Source organism: Podarcis cretensis (genome assembly GCF_951804945.1).
Source record: "Podarcis cretensis genome assembly, chromosome: 11".
NCBI lineage: Eukaryota > Metazoa > Chordata > Lepidosauria > Squamata > Lacertidae > Podarcis > Podarcis cretensis.
Window position 1 is genome coordinate 51,123,536 of NC_137180.1, and position 18,844 is coordinate 51,142,379.

The window sequence follows — 18,844 nt, forward strand, 5'->3', positions numbered from 1 at the left end:
TAAGGTTACACCCAACTGCAGGTTTTTAGTTTCCCTTGCTGAGACCTGCACTACCCCTGTGAAAGCAGCTCTGGAACAGGAGAAATTTAACTTGGTTTGTTATCAGCTGTGCTGCAGAAATAAACAACAGATTTTTTAAAGGTGACACCATTTTGGTAGGGCATTTTACACAGCTGCTGCTTTTGCAGCGCTACCTTAATAAATTCTTTGCTTTTCCCAAGGCATTTATATGGAGGAAAGATATTGCTACTCAGCAGAACCTCTGAACTATTTACATCGCTCATTTTATTTTGCTCCATGAAAAAGCCAGTGTTAAGCAGAATGGCCATAAAACAGCGAGAGGGCATTATAGCACTTAATCCATGTTATGAATTACTTCTACAGTCACAATCTTGTATATTACTCACCATCTAAAAGCTTCCCATGAAACACTGCCAGCCCAGCAACTCGTCCAATAAAGGTGAAGTAAGACAAATGGTCTTCATTACAAAGACCTGAATTAGGATTGATCTGCAGAGTATAGTTGTCCCTTAATTTAAAAAAGAAGAAGAAAAGGATATAAGAAATCGGCATCACATCTGGCTGGCTTTCGCTTTTTGCCAAGCGGCACAATATTCCTTCAGAGATGTAACTTATTTGATACACACACCGGGAACATGCAAGCTATTCAAATACTTGCTCCCATATCAAGCTAATAGACAGGCGCACTGTGTGACACCTTAAAGACCAACTGGTTTATTGTGTGTGCAGTCACTTTTCTGGTGCAAATGAGATAAACAAGCAAGATCCTGCTGCTATGTGCAGTAACTGTACTGATATTTTATACATGTTGAGTTTTCTTTATGTTACTGTAGGCTATGCATTCTTGCATTTCAGTATCTTTTCAGCCTCTTTCCCCCCTCTCTCTGTGTGTACACACTTCATGCGTTTGATGAAGTAAGCAGAAGTCCATGGAAACTTATGGCGCACAAGTTAATGGTTAATCCTCTTTGAGTTTGCTGCAGCAGATTGACCTGGCTATCCCAGCATGGACTGGGAATATTTCCATTATTCACCTCCAGAGAAGGTGTGTATATTACTTTTCTGCCCAAGGGCCACACTGAAACCTGACCACCCCTCTGAAGGCTACATGTGAGGCAGGAGTAGCCAAAGGGAGCATGGCCAAAATGACCCCTCCAACACAGTCACTGCCTGCAGATACCCACACCGCTTTTTCTCTTCCCCCATAACAGCGCTGAGCTAGGAGGAGAAGTTTGTCTCCTCCTGCTGCAGCGCTGTTGTGAGATGGAAGAGCAAGGGGAGAAAGACCCCTTCTGACCTAGAAAGACCTCCTGCATCTCTTAAAGGTAAAGGTAAATGTACCCCTGCCCGTACGGGCCAGTCTTGACAGACTCTGGGGTTGTGCGCCCATCTCACTTAAGAGGCCGAGGGCCAGCGCTGTTCGGAGACACTTCCGGGTCACGTGGCCAGCATGACATCGCTGCTCTGGCCAGAGCCAGAGCCAGAGCCGCACACGGAAACGCCGTTTACCTTCCCGCTGGTAAGCGGTCCCTATTTATCTACTTGCACCTGGAGGTGCTTTCGAACTGCTAGGTTGGCAGGCGCTGGGACCGAGCAGCGGGAGCGCACCCCGCCGCAGGGATTCGAACCGCCGACCTTTCAATCGGCAAGTCCTAGGTGCTGAGGCTTTAACCCACAGCGCCACCTGCGCCCCGTTCCTGCATCTCTTAAGACCTTGTAAAAGCACTGCTATTTCTAAGGGAAGGTTTCCGCGAAGGAACAGGGTCAGCGGTGCAAGACGAGGAAAATAGTTTATACCATTGCTGGTTCCCTTTCTAATCATTTCTGAAGCCCTGGCCTCATTTGGTGCCCGCAGCCAGTGAAAGGAAATCAGTGCGATAAATACAGACACTCCTATTAATCCATTGTCTCAGTGTATTGAACCCATAAAGGGAAGTGATACAGGTATTGACGCCCTGCATGGCAAGTGTTTTCTGTAATCAATTATTCCATCTTTTAAGCAATCTTTTTTAGAGTTAGCTGTAAGGCGGGACATGGAATTAACTGACCTAGAATGGTTTAGAATGTGTGAAACCAAAGAGAGGGAGCAATTATAATTAAGGTTCCCTCATATTACCTTTGGTAAAGGGCAGTTAACAATTGACATAAATGTGAATCACTCCTGTTTTTAATGCCATGATGTTATCGAGACGTCTTTTTACAGCACTGCTACCTGAGATCCTGTGAACTGCAGATGCCAGCAACTGAATGAGGGTCCTTCTGCAAGCCAAGCATCCTTTCCATCCTTTCCATCCATTCCTCTTTCTCTTGCTACTTAGCTAAGCAAGGCCTTGTATATATGTCCTGGTATCATATCTGGATATGAACGTAGTTTTTATGGTTCTATCTTTACATTTGGTTTTTTATTTTTTGTCTCATGAGTGGGGAAGAGTTATAAAGGGAATGAAAACTAAAGGTCTTCAATCAGGCATTCGGCCGATTCATATTCTATGTATTTGTGGGAGGGGAGTTACTGTCTCATTTTTATTATGTATTTTGTATTCTCATTTTCTATTTTTCTGTTTTCTGTTGTGAACTGCGCTGGGATCGTCGGGTGAAGGGCGATATACAAATTCAACAAACTAACAACAACAATAAAGGTATAGATGGGTGGAACAGAAAAAATAGCCATTGGGTGAAAATAAAAATATGCATAGCACCAAATCAAATGCTGGCTGAACCACTGGTCTCAGCTCTCCACACCCACAAGCTGTATTTTAATTATTTTTTAAAAAATGTATTTATCCATCCATTCATTTATCAGCTGCTTCCAATTATTATTATTATTATTATTATTATTATTATTATTATTATTAGAAAATCCATTCCAAACTTGCATACACTCCCTACCCCTCTTGATGAGAAACACTGGGATGTTTTGTTCTATACCTTCTCCCCTAAACTGTGTTTTAACACTTGGCTTCCACCCCCAGGTGTCACTTTAGAACTGTTTGATCATCTAGCACAGGCATCCCCAAACTCAGCCCTCCATATGCTTTGGGACTACAACTTCTATCATCCCTAGCTAACAGGACCAGTGGTCAGGGATGATGGGGATTGTAGTCCCAAAATATCTGAAGAGCCAAGTTTGGGGGTGCCTGATCTAGCAGTAGCAACTCAAGGAGACTCTCAGCTTAGGCTTGGGTTACATTCCGTGAGCAGCGCATAAAGCCAAAATCCCGTGTAGTCTAAAAACATTGGGCTCAATGGCAGATAGGATTCCCAAAGTCTTTTTCTCCAGACACCTGCCCCTTTCTGCCCCCTTTTAATTTTTAAACTTCTTTTTGCCAAGTGCATAAAGCGGAATGCACACAAGTTAAATGCAAACAGGATGCAGGTTATCTGTACAAAGTGAGGTCCAGTGCAAGGAGCCAGCCCCATTAATTCTTTGTGGCTGGGAAGAAAAACCTTTCCAGCAGATTGAGATCAGGCTACTTAATTTACCCAGGCAAAGAAAAGCAGAGGAAGTCAAGGGAGATCGATGATGTGCAGCAATCTTTGGTAAAGTGAACTGCTCAAAGTATAGTACAATACATCTTCATATTCAGCTCAATAACCAAATTATTTTTGAACGAAAACAAAAATGCACATTGAAAGACAGAAAAGATAAACCAAACTCCCTGGCAGGTCTTCGAGTGTATTGAATTATAAGACAATAAAAGGGAAAACACTTTGTATATGATGAACTTACGTTGCTGAATATTCAAAGAGGCCATAATACGGATTGAACATTTCTTTGGACAAGAGAAAGAACCATTCTCTGGCCACACCGCCATAGTCAAGGCCCTTTTCCGACTCAAACTCTATCCAGAGCCTGGCTTTCAACACATCTGGTCTCTTCACCGACATGATTCTTCTATACGATTCTTCAAAAATGTTATTTCTGTGGAGTTTCATCTCAAATCTGTTTGGTATATCAGCCTTTGGGGAGAGAAAAGTATTTCAGTCACTGGGTTGAATGCATTTAACTTATCATTCCCTGCTTATATCATTAAGAGGGGATAAAACACTTAAGAGCATAAAATCGGACACAATGTCCTCTTCTATGATATATGGTGGCCAAACGCAGCCCATTTAGAGGTGGTTTGAAAACACATTGATAATATAGTCCTTTGATATAATATTGACTGGGAAAAGTGTAAGGAATGAAAAGAACTATTTTTATAGGTTCCAGGGATCTTTTGCTGAAAATTGGGAACAGGGTTAGCTTTGAGCAACAAGGATAGTTCAGTCCACGATGCTAAATGTTGTACAATTCACATTTGAGCTAAAATGGTATTTCAGTGTGCACCTACTCTGATTCCCTGCACTAGATGGGGCCAGAGATTCTGGGTGAGACCCACTGAGTAACGTAAGCCCACCAATATCTTAGTATGATTTTGTTTATTAGTTTATTTCCATTTATTAAATTTATATACCTCCCTTCATCACAAGATTTTGGTGGGGTGTGGGGTTCACATATAGCTATCACCTGCTGTATGTAAACATGTGCCGGAAATGTGCATCTAATATTCTAAAAGTCCCTCAGCTACATCATTATCACATTTTTTTAAATTGGTAATATGTTAACCTTAAACACTGATTTCGATGGAGGTCTAACTTGCAACCAATTTATGTAAGTTGCCTTGAATCCTGGACTGGGAAAGAGCCAGGATAAATATAAATATAAATATAAATAATAGGCAAAATTCCATTTAATTTGGACTACAGTTTATCTACCTTACCCAATGATTCTGTGGAGGCTCATAAGCTCAGGTGTGCATCTCTCTCCAGTTCACAAACCATCCCCATTCATTTCAATGGAAGGGGGAAAGTACCTCACACAGGTACGTGCAGAGCTATAGACTCCACTTTAAGAAAACTTGGAAATCTAATTGCACAGTTGCGAGGCTGGATCAGGACCAGCATCCTGAGAATGCTAATTGTTAGGCAATGCCTCCAGGGTTGGCCTCTCCCATTTTGCCATTGGAGGTGAAACGGGAAAGTGCCCCACCCCCGACGCCATGCTTATGGAGGATGCGTGGGGTGTGTGTGTGTGCTTGAGTACTGGGAAGGGCTGAAGAATACCCTTTATCTTCTCCCCCCCCCTCCCTTCCTCTCCACATCTTAGAGAACAATTAAAAATGGTGGAGAGATCAGAACCCTCCACCCTACCCAGTCCTTTTTGGAAACAGGAGCCTTTGCCATGATTGAACAACTGAAAGAGCAAGTTTGCAGGATAAGCACTGGGATATTGCTGGAAAGAGAGGGCTGTGTGTGAAGTCCAGCACCCTCGCAGCCACCACTGCCTGGCTCCTTCCAGCCCCTGCACACCACATCATGCATCATGAGCCCCCCTCAAAAAATAATAATATTCAAGTTGGTACCCCTGGTTCCTTCCAACTCTACACTTCTATGATTCTGAAGACTGTCAGCTCCAACCATACTTACTGGTTTCTTTAACTTCTTCCTGAAGTAGTCGTACTTCTGCTTAAATTCTCTGGAATAAGGAACAGCCTGGAAAAAAGGCAAGTGCTATATGTTAGCAAGAAGCATCAACGGAAGATGTTCCCTTGCACTTTGCTTCCATCTCCTTCCTTTGCCCCTTCTGTTTCATGCCCTGCACAATTCATTCACCCCAAACCAAGCCAACAACTATGGCTTTTCTTCAAGCAGCCCATGATCGTGGTTGTTGTGGCCTTGGTGGTTGTTGTTATTGCTTCTATCTCATTATTCCTGCAAGGAATGCAGAGCGACATGCAAGGCTCCCCATCCACCGAAATTTTATCCTCACAAGGATCCTGTGAGATTGATCACTCTGAGAGACAGTGGCTGAGTGGGGATTTTTGTCTTGGAACATCCTCTCCTCATCCGCTACATATACCATGGGTAGGCAAACTAAGGCCTGGGGGTCGGATCCGGCCCAATCGCCTTCTAAATCCGACCCGCGGATAGTCAGCATGTTTTTACATGAGTAGAATGTGTCCTTTTATTTAAAGTGCACCTCTGGGTTATTTGTGGGGCCTGCCTGATGTTTTTACATGAGTAGAATGTGTCCTTTTATGTAAAATGCATCTCTGAGTTATTTGTGGGGCATAGGAATTTGTTCACTTTTTGTTTCAAAATATAGTCTGGCCCCCTGCAAGGTCTGAGGGACAGTGGACTGGCCCTCTGCTGAAAAAGTTTGCTGACCCCTTACATAGATGAACAAGTGTGGACCAAGACATTTTGGTACCTGAAGCAAACTATAAAATGGTGCAACACCCGCCAAGGAAGAAGGGGGTGAATAAAGATCTACATCAGAAACAAGTGGGGATGGAATAAAAATCTACTTTAGGAACAAAAAGGTGAGGGAATATCAACTTTGGGAACAAGCTTGGGGGGGGGGAATCATATTGACCTTACCCAGTGGTTGAAGTGGGAATATTGGGGAGGGGGCTGCTTTGAATCATGCCAGGCAGGTGCAGACTCCTGGGGACCCAAACAGCAGCCCCCAGAATTTCCTCCCTACCAGTGCGAGGAGTTACAGCAGTACCTGTGATTCACTGAGAGGTTTCTGCAGAGGTGAAATGGCAGGGGAGGTGCTGAGGAGGTGGCAGGCCTGGCCATTAAGGAGCATGGCTGTTGCCATGGCAATGCATCCTTTGGAGCAATGCATCCTTTGGAGCTCAGATCTGCTGCCCCTGTGGATCCTGCTGCCTGAGGCAGCCGCTTCTCCTTGCCTCATGGGTGGTCCGGCCCTGAAGTAACTAGTCAAGGCAACATTAGGGGACTGTGGCATCTGGGTTAGTAAGTGGGACAAAATTCTGTTCGCAAGATGTCTTGCTAACACATTTGCAGATTGCTAGCCAAGAGCAGATTTTCTGAAATAAAATACTCAAGCAAGATTAGCGACTAAGTTGCCCAGACGGACAGAGAGCTCGACATTCTGATGTCCAGAATCTGTACATGTGGCTATAGAAGAGGGTGGCTCCCCCCACCCTTTTGGAGGTAATTTGTGTAGGCCTTACATTCCCTATGCATGGGTGCAAACTGTGATGCTGTTAGGCTGCTGTTTAATGGAAAACAAGAAAAACACCTGTGCTGATGAGTGATTTACAGTGGCCTCCCTTGAACTTTGATAGCTGACAGCCACATGACATCATGATTTCAGATGACTGACAGGGGGATGGTGCTGCCTTCCTGTCAAAGTTGGCCTGGGAGGGAGCTACGGGTCTAACCCACTGGTGGGATCCAAGTCATTACCCCAACATAATGGGACTTCTCTAGCTGGCCATATAGTCAAGAATGGTAATTGTGGTCAAAAAAAGAGGTGTCAGGAACTGAAGTCCTACTGAATTCAACTACAGTGGTGCCCCGCTAGACGAAAGGGTTTTCCGTTTTGGAGGCGCTTCGCAAAACGAATTTCCCTATGGGCTTGCTTCGCAAGACGAAATGTCTTGCGAGTTCCTGCGGGTTTCCCCCCCTTTTTTTCCCCTTTTCCTAAGCCGCTTATCAGCTGATCCGCTGATAAGCCGCTTAACAGCTGATCGCTAAAAGCCGCTAAACCGCTAATAGCGCTAATCTGCTAAGCTGTCAATGGGCTTGCTTCGCAAGACGAAAGAACCTCACGGAACGGATTAATTTCGTCTTGCGAGGCACCACTGTAAACGCTTCCTAGAATATGTGTTTACGATTACAACCGTAGGAACATTCCGGACATTTGAAGGAATATGCATCTACAGTATTTTTAAACCATTGGCCTGTTTGGGCCTTTCCCACAGATTCTCTCTTGTCACCCCATTATAAATACAGTGATACCTTGGTTTAAGAACAGCCCTGTTTACGAACTATTCGGTTTATGAACTCCGCAAAATCGGAAGTAGTGTCCCGGTTTGTGAACTTTAACTCAGTCTAAGAATGGAAGCCGAACAGTGGAAGGGAACCTTGGTTTAAGAACGGTTTCGGTTTAAGAATGGACTTCCGGAACGGATTAAGTTAGTAAACTGAGGTACCACTGTATACTACTGTATTCCAAATCCAAATTTTTCTAGTGCCAAAATAACCGGTCTTATTTATCAGGCATGCCAAATTAAGAAATATAGTCAAGTGTTCCTTCACTCATAGCACTGGGGTGACGGTGGGTTAAGAGCACATTTCCTGCTGCCTTGGAAATGCTTATTATTTTTTAATGAGGATTAAAAATCATCTTGTGGACTAGGAAACAAGTTTTATCGTCTTGGATTGGGGAAGGAAAAGCTGGCCTGACATCGATCCAGAAGAACAGAAGGAAGCACAGATGAAGCAGGCTCCTTCCAGGCCTGATGAAGCTGGAAGCATCCATCTGCTTGCTAACACAGTTTTCTCAGGAGACGAAACGCTTTTTGGAAGGGGATGTTTACTCACCAAAGCGCCACACTCTACAATCCGGCATTTTAAAAGAGAAATGCCAGATCCCCAAATATAAAATGAATATCGACAAAGGATATTCACGTGGGTAAAATGGCTGTACGACTGCCAAGTTAAAATTTCTCTTCAGGGAACTGAAATAATATTTTTTTAAATCAGGGGACGGATTGGGTTTTTTGGGGGAAGGAATTAAGACATTCTTGAACTCTAAAAAGAAGCCACAGTGTGATAAGATGCCAAGAGGAAGTTGGCTCCTTCAGATTTTGTGAGTTTGAATTACAGCAAATGTTGGAAGTTCTCCACTGTCATAACTTTGACTGTTTTCTTTTGTGCCTGATTTCAAACAGTATCCTGACACCGTGCCATCAGTAAACCTGTTCCAGTTACACACATTTGCTGACCTGATCATCATCATCATCATCACCCAACATTTATGTGGTACCAAAATAATCACATCCATTGTCTCGGCAATTGTCACAACCAGCCTGTCAGCAGCACCCAAGCAAAATTGCTTCTATGCCAAGGACAAACATAGCCCCCTCTTCCCATCCTTTTAAGTATTCCTTGTCTGTTTTTTAAAAACTGTTTTAGGTTGACTCTGAAAGATGGGAGGATGTTATTGTTATTTAAATCCTGGTCTTCAGCTCAAAGGCCCAAAATATAATAAACAGCATGTTGCAAAAAAATATACAGTAGAGTACAATTAAACGCCATAAATCAATCAGCAAGCAAGACAATATAGAGAAGCAGAATCATAACAGAAGAGGCCAAAACAAAATCTTCCTGAGCTAACGGCTGCTCTCACCAATCCTATATAGAATCATAGAGTTGGACGAGACCACAAGGGCCATCGAGTCCAACCCCCTGCCAAGCAGGAAACACCATCAGAGCACTCCTGACATATGGTTGTCAAGCCTCTGCTTAAAGACCTCCAAAGAAGGAGACTCCATCACACTCCTTGGCAGCAAATTCCACTGTCGAACAGCTCTTACTGTCAGGAAGTTCTTCCTAATGTTTAGGTGGAATCTTCTTTCTTGTAGTTTGGAACCATTGCTCCGTGTCCGCTTCTCTGGAGCAGCAGAAAACAACCTTTCTCCCTCCTCTATGTGACATCCTTTTATATATTTGAACATGGCTATCATATCACCCCTTAACCTCCTCTTCTCCAGGCTAAACATGCCCAGCTCCCTTAGCCGTTCCTCATAAGGCATCGTTTCCAGGCCTTTGACCATTTTGGTTGCCCTCCTCTGGACACGTTCCAGTTTGTCCGTGTCCTTCTTGAACTGTGGTGCCCAGAACTGGGCACAGTACTCCAGGTGAGGTCTGACCAGAGCAGAATACAGTGGCACTATTACTTCCCTTGATCTAGATGCTATACTCCTATTGATGCAGCCCAGAATTGCATTGGCTTTTTTAGCTGCCGCGTCACACTGTTGGCTCATGTCAAGTTTGTGGTCAACCAAGACTCCTAGATCCTTTTCACATGTACTGCTCTCAAGCCAGGTGTCACCCATCTTGTATTTGTGCCTCTCATTTTTTTTGCCCAAGTGCAATACTTTACATTTCTCCCTGTTAAAATTCATCTTGTTTGTTTTGGCCCAGTTCTCTAATCTGTCAAGGTCGTTTTGAAGTGTGGTCCTGTCCTCTGGGGTGTTAGCCACCCCTCCCAGTTTGGTGTCATCTGCAAATTTGATCAGGATGCCCTTGAGTCCATCATCCAAGTCGTTGATAAAGATGTTGAATAAGACGGGGCCCAAGACAGAACCCTGTGGCACCCCACTAGTCACTCTTCTCCAGGATGAAGAGGAACCATTGATGAGCACCCTTTGGGTTCGGTCAGTCAGCCAGTTACAAATCCACTGAGTGGTAGCATAGTTAAGACCGCATTTTACCAGCTTCTTTACAAGAATATCATGGGGCACCTTGTCAAATGCCTTGCTGAAATCAAGGTAGGCTACATCCACTGCGTTCCCTTCATCTACCAGGCTTGTAATTCTGTCAAAAAACGAGATCAGGTTAGTCTGACATGACTTATTTTTCAGAAATCCATGCTGACTATTGGTGATCACAGCATTCCTTTCTAGATGCTCACAGACTGTTTGCTTAATGATCTGCTCCAGAATCTTCCCTGGTATTGATGTCAGACTGACTGGGCGGTAATTATTTGGGTCCTCTCTTTTCCCCTTTTTGAAAATAGGGACAACATTTGACCTCCTCCAGTCTGCCAGGACTTCGCCTGTTCTCCAGGAATTCTCAAAGATGACTGCCAGTGGTTCTGAGATCACATCTGCCAGTTCTTTTAATACTCTTGGATGCAGTTCATCTGGCCCTGGAGACTTGAATACATCTAAACTAGCCAAGTATTCTTGTACTATCTCCTTAGTTATTCTGGGCTGTGTTTCCTCTGCTGAATCATTTGCTCCAAATTCTTCAGGTCGGGTATTGTTTTCTTTATCGGAGAAGACTGAGGCAAAGAAGGCATTAAGGAGTTCAGCCCTTTCTGTGTCCCCTGTTTGCATTTCACCAGCTTCTCCTCTGAGTGACCCCACTGTTTCTTTGTTCTTCCTTTTGCTACGAACATACCCATAAAAGCCTTTTTTGTTGCTTTTAACCTCTCTAGCAAGCCTGAGTTCATTCTGTGCTTTAGCTTTTCTGACTTTGTGTCTACACGTGCTGGCTATTTGTTTGAATTCCTCTTTGGTGGTTTCCCCCCTTTTCCATTTTTTGTACACATCCTTTTTTAATCTTAACTCAGTTAAAAGTTCTTTAGATAGCCACCCTGGCTTCTTTCGGCACCTTCCATGTTTCCGTCTCATTGGTATTGCCTGAAGTTGTGCTTTTACTATCTCCCTCTTAACAAACTCCCAGCCATCATGAACTCCCTTTCCTTTTAGTATTACTGTCCATGGGATCTCACCCAGCACTTCCCTAAGTTTTATGAAGTCGGCTTTCTTAAAGTCAAGAAATTGAGTCCTAGTATGCTTGGCTGCTCCTTTCCGCTGTATGGTAAACTTCAGAAGAGCATGATCACTCGCGCCTAATGATCCTTCCACTTCTACCCCACTAACCAGGTCATCAACATTGGTTAGCACCAGATCTAAAATGGCTGTTCCTCTTGTTGCTTCTCCCACTTTCTGGACAATGAAGTTGTCTGCAAGGCCAGTGAGGAATCTGTTTGACCTTATGCTCTTGGCTGAGTTTGACATCCAACAAATATCCGGGTAATTGAAGTCCTCCATTACTACTATCTCCCTTCCTTTTGCATGCTTGGCCATCTGTTCCAGGAAGGCATCATCTATGTCCTCCGTTTGGCTTGGGGATCTATAGTAAACTCCCACAATGAGGTCACTGTTATTCTTCTCTCCCTTAATTTTGACCCAAATGCTCTCACTTTGGCTTTGAGGTTCTAAATCTTGGATCTCTTCACAGGTATACACATCCCTGACATATAACGCCACTCCTCCTCCTTTCTTGTCTGGTCTGTTTCTCTGAAATAGATTGTATCCCTCCATTATTACATTCCAATCGTGGGACTTATCCCACCAGGTTTCAGTGATGCCTATTATGTCATATTTAGTTTGCTGTACCAATAGCTCAAGCTCATCTTGTTTATTTCCCATGCTTTGCGCATTAGTGTACAGACATTGAAGTCCATTAATCATTCCCCCGTGTCTCTTATTTAAGGATTTTTTCCTCCCACCACTAGGTCTGCGTGCTGTTTGCTCCATTTGGTCTATGACATTTGGATGATCATCTTCATCAATTGATAGACTCCTACCTTCAGGAGCACTGTCTCCCTCCCCCACATTAGTCAGTTTAAAGCCCTCCTGATGAGGTTTCTGAGATTTTTGGCAAAAACATTCCTCCCAACCATTGTGAGGTGCAGCCCATCGCTTGCCAGAAGTCCATCTTCAAGAAATTGCAGTCCGTGATCTAAGAATCCAAACCGTTCCTGTTTACACCATTTGCGAAGCCAGCTGTTCACTTCCACTATTTTTCCCTCTCTCCCTGGGCCACGTCGTTCAACTGGGAGGACAGATGAGATGACAATTTGTGCATTTAATTGCTTCAATTTCCTGCCCAGAGCCTCGTAGTCTCTTTTGATCTTCTGGAGGCTATTGCTTGCAGTGTCATTGGTTCCCACATGAACCAAGAGGAAGGGGTATTTGTCAGTGGGTTTTATGATTCCTTGCAGTCGTTCAGTTACATCTTGGATCTTAGCCCCGGGGAGACAGCACACTTCCCGAGACATCTTGTCAGGCCCACAGATCACTGCTTCTGTTCCCCTCAGTAGGGAATCCCCTATCACCACTACACGCCTCCTCTTAGGTCTGGTCGGGGTTCTTCCGTGAGCTGTCCATTCCAAGGTCGCCTGCACATTCCCTGAGGACTGACTTTGCTGCTCTTCTTCGTATACCTGATCGACTGTAATGAGGGAGAGATCCTCAAATGGAGTCTGCTCTTCGTCTTCCATGCTAGGGGAGAGGACCTCAAAGCGATTGTGTATTTCTAAACAATCAGAGCGAACCCTGGGCCTCCTACTTATTTGAGTCACGTTTCTCCAAATATCTGGCTCCTGTGTTGGTGAACTAGCCTCCTTCTCAGGGGAGTCCCCTGTCTCCTCCTTGGTGGAGAACCGTGCTCTGTTGCTTCCAATAAGAGCTCCAGCTCTCTAATTCTTTGGAGCATAGCTACATGTTCCTCCAGTTGCTGGACTTTGTCTTCTAAGAGGGCAATCAACATGCAATTGCTGCAGGTAAAGCTGCCTGCAACCTTTGGCAAGATGGCAAACATTGCGCAGGAACTGCAGGCGACTGCAGCTGTTCCCTCACCCTCCATCTTGAGAATGTGTCGTTGGGGGTGACTACAGTGGTCCTCCATCATAAAAAGCATGAAGACAGGACAAATAACTCCCCCCCCCCCAAAAAAACCTAGGTCTCTCCCAACAAACGTTTGAGACTAGCTCCCCTAAATCTAAAAGATGGATCAAACTGTGCACGCCACTAGGCGTGCGCTGCTGCCCTGCAAGCTCTGATAAGCTCCTTCCACAGCTAATCACCTATCTCAACAGAAACCCTGCCCCCTCTGACCTTTGCACAGGGAGAGCAGCTAATCAGCCACAAGAAACACACAAGAAAACCCTTTTTGCTCCTTCTTCAGCTGCTGCCCTGGAAGCTCTGCTAGCCCATATACACAGGGACTAGAAACCTGACCAAAAAATAATATTTTAAAAAAGCTTGCCCAGCTGGAAGTATTATAGGTCCTCTTGCCCACACAATCATTCTAACTATTTAGGGGTTCAGGACAAGCAACTGATTTAACTGCCAAAGAGCATTTGTTTTGAAAAAGAAAAACTACGATTACTTACAAGATTAACAGTTGCCACAAATTGAAAAAAATCCACCACCCTGTCTCATGCTTTCTAGACAATTGCACCCCCCCCCCAAAAAAAAAGCTTGGGATAACAAACCAGTTCCCTTAGTTTAAGCTCTGTAAGCTTCTGACTGCTGGATTTGTTATATATAGTTAGGCATGGCAGTGCAATCTATCTCTATACTCTTATTAGAAGCAGATAGATCCTGCCGGGATATCATCTGGTCGTGTTATACACACACACACACACACACACACACACTCAAGAAACAAAGAACAAAGACTGTGGGGAGCACATGATTGCAGTTAGAATAAAATAAACAGAAGGTTCAGTCCACTTTTACAGACATCTGCTACTGAGGATTCTTTCCAGCTCGTGTAGCCTGAGGATCTGAGCACTTGCAAACTGGATCCTTGGCTCTTCATGTTTATTAAAATCAGGCAGAGTTGGGTTTTCCATCCAGACCTCAGAGGTTGCCAATGCATCTTTTGAGTGCAACGCTTGTTCCCAGTTGCCCTGATGAAGTTGGCCACTGTTCAAAAAGTCAAGTTCCACCCTGCTTTAACAGGCAACTTCAGAAAGCTCTCCTTTGATGGAGGTATTTAAGCAGAGGCTAGGCAGCCACCTGTCACAGACAGAGTGGTTGCACCCTGCATTGTTGGTTCCTACATTAAGTGGGAAGATCGCCACCAGGGTCCTTTTTCAACTCTATAGTTCTGTTGTTGTTTAGTTGTTTAGTCATGTCCGACTCTTTGTGACCCCATGGACCAGAGCACGCCAGGCCCTCCTGTCTTCCACTGCCTCCTGCAGTCTGGTCAAACTCATGCTGGTAGCTCCGAGAACACTGTCCAACCATCTCATCCTCTGTCGTCCCCTTCTCCTTGTGCCCTCCATCTTTCCCAACATCAGGGTCTTTTCCAGGGAGGTGGCCAAAGTATTGGAGTCTCAGCTTCAGGATCTGTCCTTCCAGTGAGCACTCAGGGCTGATTTCCTTCAGAATGGAGGGGTTTGATCTTCTTGCAGTCTGTTGGACTCTCAAGAGTCTCCTCCAGCACCATAATTCAAAAGCATCCATTCTTCGGCGATCAGCCTTCTTTATGGTCCAGCTCTCACTTCCATACATCACTACTGCAAAACCATAGCTTTAACTATACGGACCTTTGTTGGTAAGGTGATGTCTCTGCTTTTTTCTATAGTTCTAGTTTGGATAATTTTCACCCAGTATCTAAACTACCTCTTTCTGAGGAAGGGATTGGAAAAGGTGGCTGCTCTCTCATGTCTATAGGTAGTCTTGGATAATACCATTTATTTATTATTATTATTCCAGTCTGGCTTCTAGTTTGATTTTGAGTCACTCTTACACTAGGGAATGAATAGGCAAAATACAACCCTGTTTGATACCACTTACTATGGTATCTGCGCCTCCTCTCTGGGCTGGAGGCATAGTGTTATGATGGAAATGGTCCTTTCTGGGGGGAATGGGCTTCACAACGTGGTGCTGGGGGGCTTTTTGCTCCATTTCGTGGCCAATGGGATGCCTCAAGGTTCCATCTTGTCCTCCATGCTTCTAAGTATCTGTATAAAATTGCTGCAAGGAGTCATTCGGCCATTTCATCTGGAGTGCCACCAGTATGCAGATGATACGCACAGCACCACCTCTATTTCTCACCTGCTAACCCCAAGGTGGCTTTGGAAACTCCAGGACAAATTTAATGGCAATTGCTCCATCGGTGCAAGCTTTGCAGCTTGCCAGATGGCACAATTCTCCCTCTGCTCCCCACCCCATCCCACTGTTCTGGGGGCAACTCTCAATACCCTTAAAATCCAATTGCAGGTAGCACAGACGGCACTGGAGAAGCGGAAGAAAAGGCTTGTTGCACTAGCAGAATTGCTTGTGTGTAGTGGAATCAATAAATATTGATGTGATTTTGGGGCTGATGAACCAATGATGAAAAAGAAGCCAGGAGCTGATAATGAGAAAAGTGGGTGGGCAGTTTTCCTTCAAAGCAAGCAGGACTATTTTGCTCACAATGATCCTCAGGGTGACAGCTGCCAATCACAGATGCCTCAACTCAAATTTATACAAAACTCTTCATTCAGTACTTACTGGACCAGTAATAGCAGGATTCTGCAGTCTGGGGTCTTCCCACTGGGTAATTTTATTATCTGTAAGTTAACAAGAGAAACCACAACATGAGTTCTCTTCCAGAATTCTTTTTACATCCAAACAGAGATGTAAAACAACAACAAAACAAAACAAAACAAAACATTCCTCTTCTTGCCTATCTCTTTATAACTACATTCTGCAGTGTTAGGGGGGAAATTATGTACACCCCATCCATTAAATCCCCCATCACAACTGTTTAGTGGGAAACATCCATTCAAAAATGCAAATACCATCTATAATCTAGCACTTCATTAGTTAACAAACTTTATAGTATCACATATACAAATTATAAACCCCTCTTTCCAGGGATTTATAATTTGTGTTCAGATCAGATTAGATATGCAAAAATGCAGACTAATGAACTGCTCCAAACACCTGACTTAATTTACAATGCAAATGGATTCTATGTTTCTCTGAGGATGACTTATTTAAAATCTACTTCCGGGATAGACGTTAGGGCTATCCCACTAGCTGATAAATGTAAGGACGGACGGCTGGAATGAAATGCTAGAGGAGAAGAGTGGGATGTTTAAAGCCCTAGAGAATGGAGAAGGTTAGAAATTAAACCTGTTTAATTTGTTGTTGTTTTTTTGGTCTGTCAAATTCAGAGCAGACTTAATCAGAACCCTTAAAATATCAGTTCAGTTATAGGTTTTTTAAAGCTGTCCTGCTATTCCATAGGGCATGGGAGACAATCCTAGTGGAGAGAGAGAGAGAAGGAAAAAACCTGGAGCAGGCAGCTATTGGGGTATATGCACTGTTGAGGAGAAAACTAGATGAAGACAAGAGGGCTGTATGTGTTGGGAAACAGCTTGGTGAAGAAGAAAGGCATTTCAGAACCTATGGCATAAATTATAAAGGCATCTCTTGCTCTCATAGAGGAAATTTAGGGGGGGGGTTTATCCCTTTGAGGGATATATATATACAAAATCAATCTCTCTGTCTGACTCTCAGCACAACTATATTTTGTGTTCTGACCACTGTGTATATGAGAAACATTCCTCAATGTCCTTAGGCTCCCCAACCTGGAGGGGAAAGTGCCATTTAGGATGGTGGCAAGGTCAACTCGTATGTCTGCAGTTCTCACAAGCCCATATAGACTTTCAATCAAGACTCTGAAATGCAGAGACTTCATTTATATTTGGGTGCTCTCAGTGTCTAAGGTGACCATGTCTGTTTTTTATTTGGGTGTGTGTCACATGTTAAGACTGTGTACAGGTCTGTGAACCCTTTAGAAGGAATGTGTTTGTATGTTTTGGGGTACACCGAAGCCAGGGTGCAGTGTGACGAGGCTGATTTCTGTTGCAAGCCTATGCGTAAAAGAGTGGAGAAGCTTTCCTTAATATCCTTTTGCCATCCTGTTGTGTTTGTGAAGCATCTTAAGGCTCAAGGCCTTCTAGCCTTCCAAAGGGTGACATAAGGGTCCTAATACAAGCAAGCAGTTGGAAATACTGAACTAGGGGGAATCACAGAATTGTAGAGTTGGAAGGGACCATAAGAGTCATCTAGTCCAACCCCCTGAAATGCAGGAATCTTTTTGCCCAACGCTGGGCTCAAACTCACAACCCTCAGATTAAGAGTCTCATGCTCTACCAACTGAGCTAACAGTCCTGGGAAATATTTGGGGCTCTTTTAAAGTTCAAAAACTGTAATCATAAGTAGGAAAGCATTGCCTTTGGGAATGTATTTACAAACTTTCACTATCTAACACACGTTAAATGATAACAGAACACAAGTGCAATTTTAGGCTCTCAGAAGCAATATACCCTTTGGCAGCACACAAACACACAAAATTAGGGGTGGGAATCATGGCAGAACTCTTAAAATAACTTTACCATAGAGCTCACAGATATGGCTTCTTTAAGCATAAATGTATGTTTTTTAAAATAATAATAATGATGATAATAATAATAATGATAATAATTTTATTATTTATACCCTGCCCATCTGGCTAGGTTTCCCCAGCCACTCTGGACGGCCCCCAACGGTAATATTTATTTATTTATTTGCAAAAGAAATCACTGCACAACGGTGTGGTTGGAAACATACACTATACGAACACGGCAACGTTTTCTGCACTGCTGGACCTTTCAAAAACCGAGGATAGCTTTATCAGAGAGAAACTGCAAATGGCTCAATTCCTGCCCTTTGCCGGTTGGTAAAGTGGGCAGAGTTGCTTGAAATCATGATGGAAGCAAAGAAGGGCTTTGACTGAAATAAATATCCTCGTTTGTTTGCTTTTAAAAAAGATGTATCTTGGAAGTTTGGCAGCTACAATTTTGTGGGGGGGGGGGGGAGAGCCTTAAAAGCCCTTCATGGTTTGAACAAATTTGGAAATGTCTGAGAATAACAGGTCATCTGTTAAGCCAGTGGTGTCCAAACTTTTTTCAAAAGGGCCAGATTTGATGAAGTGAAGGGCCGTGAGAGCCGGCCAAAGTTGTTGACCTTTTTTTAGGGTTTTACCCCAGGAAATAAACTGACACAGATTAAACCGACCGGTGGCCCAAATTAAGCCTTTGGACATGCCTGTGTTAAGCAGTAGCTCCTGGTATTTTGTGTATGTGTGCCCCAGGACAAACTATGGAGCCTGGTGGATGGCTGCCACAGCCATCAGAGCCAATACTCTTGCTTCAGCCAGTACAGAACTCTTCTTCCTTCGAGGTTTTTAAGCAGAGGTTGGATGGACATCTGCCATGGACGTTTTAGCTGAGATTCTTTGCATTGCAAAGGGTTGGATTAGATGATCCTTGGGATCCCATTCCAACTCTACAAATTCTATGATTCCATGGCACAGCTGCATATGCATGTGGCTTACTTAAGGCAGTGTTTCCCAACGTTGGGCCTCCAACTGTTTTTGAACTACAACTCCCATCTTC

General features: G+C 43.9%; 1 protein-coding gene across 10 annotated transcripts in view; it reads right to left on the minus strand.

Moving 5' to 3' along the window:
* Positions 1–18,844, minus strand: part of NEDD4L (NEDD4 like E3 ubiquitin protein ligase) — a 260,860-nt gene that overhangs the window by 15,493 nt on the left and 226,523 nt on the right. For all 10 annotated transcript variants that reach the window (XM_079994713.1, XM_079994715.1, XM_079994714.1 and 7 more), the window contains 4 exons: positions 15,909–15,967; positions 5,491–5,556; positions 3,752–3,981; positions 408–529 (listed from right to left, as the gene is read on the minus strand). In XM_079994713.1, the coding sequence (XP_079850839.1) occupies positions 408–529; positions 3,752–3,981; positions 5,491–5,556; positions 15,909–15,967 (477 nt within the window). The remainder of the gene's footprint in view (positions 1–407; positions 530–3,751; positions 3,982–5,490; positions 5,557–15,908; positions 15,968–18,844) is intronic.